This window comes from Branchiostoma belcheri, unplaced genomic scaffold (genome assembly GCF_001625305.1).
Source record: "Branchiostoma belcheri isolate BF01 breed outbred unplaced genomic scaffold, Haploidv18h27 scaffold250, whole genome shotgun sequence".
In the NCBI taxonomy this organism is placed as follows: Eukaryota; Metazoa; Chordata; class Leptocardii; order Amphioxiformes; family Branchiostomatidae; genus Branchiostoma; species Branchiostoma belcheri.
The window spans coordinates 111662-119438 of NW_017803855.1; the positions used below are offsets into that span (position 1 = coordinate 111662).

General features: G+C 39.9%; 1 protein-coding gene across 1 annotated transcript; it reads left to right on the forward strand.

Moving 5' to 3' along the window:
• The first annotated feature begins 1013 nt into the window (after positions 1–1013).
• LOC109471632 (stress protein DDR48-like) lies at positions 1014–4827 on the forward strand. The gene is made up of 3 exons (XM_019770969.1): positions 1014–1039; positions 3734–4518; positions 4823–4827. Exons 1-3 carry the CDS (start codon positions 1014–1016, stop codon positions 4825–4827), a joined length of 816 nt encoding a protein of 271 aa, XP_019626528.1.
• The last annotated feature ends 2950 nt before the right edge of the window (positions 4828–7777 follow it).

Sequence of the window (7777 nt, forward strand, 5' to 3'; positions counted from 1 at the left end):
AACACTGAAAGGGGTGTCCATCGGCGGTCTAAACGCATCATTTTCACGCACTAAAACACACATACTAAAAAACCAAAACAACGTGCACCATCTACAGCCCAACAGCAAAACGTATACCAAGTCCCAGACATATCCGTCCACCCAAACGCGAGAAACGGGTGCGAACGCAATTTTCGTCTTCCCTCACAAAACCTCCGCGCTCGGGATATACATCCCTACCCGGAGGTAATAATTTGCTGTCAACAATGGCAAGTTGGAACATATAGAAATGCAAGATAAGAACATGCGCACACGTGCATAAAACACACAAACACGCACAAACACACACAAATGCACACACACACACACACACACACACACACACACACATGCATACACAAATGCACACACACATACACACATTCATACACAAATGTACACACACACACAAGCGTTTATTTTTTGTATGCCAATATTACTATACTTGCTCTGTGTGTTCAGTTATTTGTTCAACCTTGCTGTACACTTAGATTCCATAATGAAGGCAACTTTTTACCCAACTCGTATCAGTTTTGTGGTGCTCATAAGAATGGTTTATTTGAAATTTGAAATTTCCACCACACATGTCACACTTGCTGTCCTAAGACTGAATTATGGTGACAGTACATACATACATTATCAGAGACTTATAACAATTATTACTAAAGGTTAAAGATTAAAAATTACAACTACACTTTATGTATAGTCGAAGTGTACAATGTATAATAAAATTAGTACAATGCGTTGGTGGACATTCGTGTGCTATATCAAATTATTAAAATCTAAAACCCATGAGCTGTCATCCATATAACCAAATCATTATGGCCTCATAAGTGGGTTTACGTGAAGTGTGATGCCCCCTATCTAATGTAAGCAGTACTGCGTGTAGTAGATATAGACTTATAAAGCAACATGTTTGACTCAGGGGTAAATCCTGTCAACAGAGATACTCACACGTGTAAACACACACACAAACACACGTATCCTAGTCAAACATGGCGTGTGATGCCCCCTATCTAATGTAAGCAGTACTGCGTGTCGTAGATATAGACTTATAAAGCAACATGTTTGACTCAGGGGTAAATACTGTCAACAGAGATACTCACACGTGTAAACACACACACAAACACACGTACCCTAGTCAAACATGACGTGTGATGCCCACTATTAACAGCGAGCAGATTATTATTGGAATGAGCAGAGCACTTTGGACTAATGCCTCTGATCATTTACAGATTAGAGGTACATATCCAATATTTTGTCAAAAACTTCTCTGTTACATAGCGGATCATAATGACCCCCAGTGGGGGTCTTCACGCTTCGTTAAAAATTGAAAAATCTCAATATTTTAGACGAAATCTTGAGATCTTATGAGACAATATTGAGATTTTTTATGACAATCTCCAGCTAGATCTTTCAGAAAATCTTAAGATGAAAAGAAAAGGTCTCAAGATCTTTCCAAATGGTTTCAAAGTATCTTGAGATTTTTCCATAGCATCTCGAGATGCTTGAAGAAATATCAAGATTTTTAAAGCAATATTGAAAAAACGTGAGATCTTTTAAACAATCTTGATATTTTTTAAAGCATCGGAAAAATCTCAAGATACTTTGAAAACATTTGGAAAGATCTTGAGACCTTTTGTTTTCATCTCAAGATTTTCTGAAAGATCTGGAGATTGTCATGAACAATCTCAAGATTGTCATATAAGATCTCAAGATTTCGTCTAAAATATTGAGATCTTTAGAATGAATCTTGAGATTTTTCAATTTTTAACGAAGCGTGAAGACCCCTACTGGGGGTCATTACGATCCGCTATGTAACAGAGAAGTTTGTGACAAAAGATTGGATATGTACCTCTAAACTGTAAATAGTCAGAGGCATTAGTCCAAAGTGCTCTGCTCATTCCAATAATAATCTGCTCGGTGTTTATTGTGGAATCCTTCAAGGGCAGCCTGCAGTACCAAGGGCCTGTACTGTGTCTCGATGCTAAGGCCATGTTGATTTGATTATATGGATGACATCCGCGCGCGCATGAATTTTCGGCCGTTTCCAAAAACAAAAGTTTTCAACCATACTGTAAATCGTACAAAACAGTTGCAAAATGAGCAAAAATGTACCATAAGTTACCAAAAAAATTAATAAAAACTATACCAATGTCGTAGAATGCCAAAATCAAACGAAAAAAGACGAAATTGTAAAGAAATGAACTTGAAGACTAGATTATTCGCCAAACCATATTCTGTGCCATTTGCTCAACCCTCATGACCACGTAGATTTCATAATGAAAGGACCTTTTTTTTTGCAAAACTTTTTTTTATTCGCACGCGCGCATCAGTTTTGGGGCTCCCGGAGGATGTCATCCATATAATCAAATCAACATGGCCTAATCAGCGGAAACTGATGTCAACATCAGCATTTAAAAACAGACTGTAGATTACTGCAGACTGTAGGACTGAACCTGGAAAATGAATGAACTAAATGTGCCTATACTGTGACTGTTTTGTACATGTAAATGTTTGTAACATTATTTGTATATTGCTGTGTTCAACTTGTGTAATTTTATATGAATGTAATTTTAATGTGTGCCCAGGGATACATGAAAATCAGATCAACGGATCTGAGGTATGCCCTGGTAAAATAAATAAAATAAACTTGTACAAAATAATAACATGCCAAGCTGATATATGAAATATAGTATCAACATGTGTATCAAGCGACATCACATTGCACAACATACCAGCTGTTTGAACCTAATGCTTTGAATAATATGTTTTTATACATTTTTCTCACTTTGAAGCTTCTGCTTGCTTCACAACATCATGAATAAAGATAGATCAAGTAAAAAATATTCACTAGTATGAAACCTATAAATGTGGGTGTGGACTTTCTCAATACGTGAATTGGTCTGGCATCATAAAGCAAGATTCGCGGAATTATTGATATAAAATTCTCTGCTCTGTCCATACATAAGACGTGCTGACAGTCATCGTACCACATTCTGCTGCGGGCACTGGTTAACTCGTTAGTAGCCTACATGGGAGGAGCCTGAGGTAATTCTATTTTATTCGTCTTAGTCTCATATAACTTCAAAAACCATGTAAAGTTATAACGCAAGGTGTCATTATCTTATATTGACAAAACTACTTGGCTATGTCATTTCCAACTTAGGGCCAGGTCATATTCGTTATACGATAATCTTTAAATAAATAAGGACATTCTTGGGACAGTCGTAAATATTTCGTGTTTAAAATCCCGCTGTCTTGTTACGGAAAAGCCTGTCTAAGACCCTTGTTGGCGGTGGGATCTGTCTCAGCTACAGCTTTTAATCGAAAATTCAACGATAGCAAAATCGTGCGACGGCCTACGATGCATATGAATGCGTGCGTGCGTGCGTGCGTGTGTGTGTTTGTGTGTGTGTGTGTGTTTATGTGTGTGTGTGTGTGTGTGTGTGTGTGTGTGTGTGTGTGTGTGTGTTTGCAACAAGATGAAAGCATGCTCCTTCTCTGTTAATATTCTCCATGAGATTGAAGAACAGCTTCTAGTCACCTATTATCTATTCTCTCAATTTTGGCCACTGCTCACTGTTTAAACGGCCTTTTTGAGGTTAAATGGAGACCACCATTCAATACGTACTAGTCCCCTTACCACATGTAGTGAAAGATGCCACGATCTTGTTTTCGGACTAGTAACAATCACGTTTCGTTTTGTGACTAGGAAAACAAAGATGGTGGTGATCTACGCAGCTCCATCGCCAACTCAAGAGTCAGAGAACCCGGCGGGAGGAGATGTCCCCGCGGCGTCTACGGAAGAGGCAGACAGTAACACCGATGGTGCTGCCTCTGGTACCACGGAAGAGACCGGCACTTTTGGTGATGGCACACGTCCTAAAGGCACCACAGAAGAGGCCACTGCCCCGGTTGGTGCAGTGGGCTCAAAGCCTGACAACATCAAACCGGAGGATGTTTACGGATACAACAAACCGGAGGATGTTTACGGACACAACAAACCGGAGGATGTTTACGGATACGACAAACCGGAGGATGTTTACGGACACAACAAACCGGAGGATGTTTGTGGACACAACAAACCGGAGGATGTTTGTGGACACAACAAACCGGAGGATGTTTACGGATACGACAAACCGGAGGATGTTTGCGGATACAACAAACCGGAAGATGTTTACGGACACAACAAACCTGAGGATGTTTACGGACACAACAAACCGGAGGATGTTTACAGCTACGACAAACCGGAGGATGTTTACGGACACAACAAACCGGAGGATGTTTGCGGACACAACAAACCGGATGATGTTTACGGACACAACAAACCGGAGGATGTTTACGGCTACGACAAACCGGAGGATGTTTACGGACACAACAAACCGGAGGATGTTTACGGACACAACAAACCGGAGGATGTTTACGGACACAAGAAACCGGAGGATGTTTACGGATACAACAAATCGGAGGAGGTTAGCTGTGCTTACAAGGCTAGAGGTACGTCAATATCATATCAAACACTAGAACGAAGTGCTGGCTATAGGAGATACTTTGAAGGCGAGTGGACAGAAATACAACACAATATGTATACTTATCACACTTTGATTATTATGCTATAATTCACATAACTCTCTATGGTTGGAATGGTAACGCTTTTGCTGCTCAATCTTACAAGACAATGCGGGCACCAGACAGCTATTTAGCTGATATCAATAATGTGCATATTACATACATACATTTAAGTTGTTTGCGTGTCTTGTGTTGTGTTGTGTTGTGTTGTGTTGTGTTGTGTTGGTTCCAGCATAGTTATAGACAGGTGTATCTGAAAACTCCCTCTTATAATATACTTATAGGTCTGCATAAAAAGGTTCAACAGAAATCACATGGAACGCTGAGACAGGCATATCTCTAATGTGTGTTTGTTATATACTATTATGTGTGCCAAGCAGGCATAAAATGGCGTAGAAATGCGTGAACAGTCACCATGTAAGTTGTTGTATGTGCCTCTTAAATAATTAGTAATTAATTGACTAACTTGTTTTTGTACCACGATCACGGTATCCTTTCTCCTCTAGTCTCCAGTTTAGCCGTTACTCGTAGGTATTCTGTCGTTCTCAGTACATGTCTAACCAAGTTAAATCTCTGCTAGCCGTTTGTGCCAATGTTACACTGAACAGATTTTACATATCAGTAATGTGATGTGTCGTAAACGTCGCCATTTGTTGATTGCAATTCGAGGATATCGTGATATGTGCTTTCCTCAGCTTTTCTATGGTATGGTGTTTCAGAGCGTGTGGTGGAGATGTGGGAGCAGTGTTAAACTCAGCGGCATGTTTTGGGTTTTCAGAACGTGTTGTGGAGATGTGGAACAGTGTTAAACTCAGCGACATGTTTTGGGTTTTCAGAACGTGTTGTGGAGATGTGGAACAGTGTTAAACTCAGCGGCATGTTTTGGGTTTTCAGAACGTGTTGTGGAGATGTGGAACAGTGTTAAACTCAGCGGCATGTTTTGTGTTTCAGAGCGTGTTGTGGAGATGTGGAACAGTGTTAAACTCAGCGGCATGTTTTGGGTTTTCAGAACGTGTTGTGGAACAGTGTTGAACTCAGCTGCATGTTTTGGGTTTTCAGAACGTGTTGTGGAGATGTGGAACAGTGTTAAACTCAGCGGAATGTTTTGGGTTTCAGAACGTGTTGTGGAGATGTGGAAAAAGTGTTAAACTCAGCGGCATGTTTGGGTTCGGACCGTGTTGTGGAGATGTGGAACAGTGTTAAACTCAGCGACATGTTTGGGGGTTTTCAGAACGTGTTGTGGAGATGTGGAACAGTGTTAAACTCAGCGACATGTTTTGGGTTTTCAGAGCGTGTTGTTGGAGATGTGGAACAGTGTTAAACTCAGCGGCATGTTTTGGGTTTTCAGAACGTGTTGTGGAACAGTGTTGAACTCAGCTGCATGTTTTGGGTTTTCAGAACGTGTTGTGGAGATGTGGAACAGTGTTAAACTCAGCGGCATGTTTTGGGTTTTCAGAGCGTGTTGTGGAGATGTGGAACAGTGTTAAACTCAGCGGCATGTTTTGGGTTTTCAGAACGTGTTGTGGAAAAGTGTTGAACTCAGCTGCATGTTTTGGGTTTTCAGAACGTGTTGTGGAGATGTGGAACAGTGTTAAACTCAGCGGCATGTTTTGTGTTTTCAGAGCGTGTTGTGGAGATGTGGAACAGTGTTAAACTCAGCTTCATGTTTTGGGTTTTCAGAAAATGTTGTGGAGATGTGGAACAGTGTTAAACTCAGCGGCATGTTTTGGGTTTTCAGAGCGTGTTGTGGAGATGTGGAACAGTGTTAAACTCAGCGTCAGGTTTTGGGTTTGCCTTGTCTGCGGCCTTCTGCTGGTGACGTCAGCTGTCACAGCTCCAATCCTCATCACGCATCTCCTTCCCGGAAGGGCGGTGAGACAGTCTTTTTTCTTATAATTTATGTCTTTGTTTAGGCCACATCAATCATTTGGTTCTCAGGTTCGCCCGCTTCTTTTTTTCAGAGTTGCCCTCCCAAAAAGGTTCTGAATAAATTCAACAATGGCCATATTTTGTCCCCAACAGTTGAAGAAAGCCCACTCCCCCCCGCAATAATATTATCTGCGGCACCTGACTTATTCTTTAAAGTACATATGTATTGGGTGGGAAACTGCTTAGTTAGTAACATTATAGATTATTGCTTTTTATCAATGAAATTATCGAAATTCGGGTTTCGATCTACAATAAAGTAATTTTCAGGGGGAGGCTATTGCTTTCAAGTCATCCAATGCAATTTCAGGGTGATAAAAGTGGATTTTGAAAGTCATTCTTTTCGTTTAAATGTAGTAAGTTGAAACAACCCTATCCAATAGCGTTCTGATATTCGTGAGACAAGAACACGATATCACTGACAAAAACACGACTGGTTGTTTTGTATCGTAGACTGATTCTAGCTATTTATTGGTGGTACCTAAAAATAAAGAGAGATAACTTGTTTTGGCCATTTCAAACGCCTCCAGTATGAAGTCATGACGAAAATGTGGTAGGAAATGGTAGGAAATGTCAATGTAATTTCTTCATTCAAAATATTTTTTGTTGTTTTTCTCGCCTTAAAATTACATCGGGTGCCTTTAAACTATATCGCAATCAAATGAAACAAGGCAAGATTTCATAAAAAAAAACAATTCAATTTTGCTCTGTAAAGATCTGATAACTGTATAGAAAGTAGTATTGAATGTATATTAAAAGTTGTTTGTATGTCAATGTTGATAACTGTATAGAAAGTAGTATTGAATGTATATTAAAAGTTGTTTGTATGCCAATGTAAAGGATAACAACGCCTTGATGACATCCTATATGAGGAATAGTGCAACTGTTGGCACTTCAACTTTACTCCCATCTGAGCCTCAGGGTACAACATCCTACAACAGGCTGCTACACAACGCCAGTTTCGACCTTTCACCCACCGACGACGTCGCGGGTACGCAGTGTTTTTTTTTTTTTGTTGTTGTTGTTTTTACTCAAGGCCATCTTGTTTGATTACATCCTCTGGGAACCCAAAACTGATGTGAACGTGTAAATAAAAATCTGTGGCCAAAAAAAAGTTGCTTTCATTATGTAATCTACGTGGTCATGAAGGATGAACAAATGACTAAACAGGATGGACAGGTATGGCGAATAATGGACTTCTCATTTTCGTTTCTTCACACTTTTTTTTCTTTTCCTTTGGAATTGATTGTATTTTTCGGCA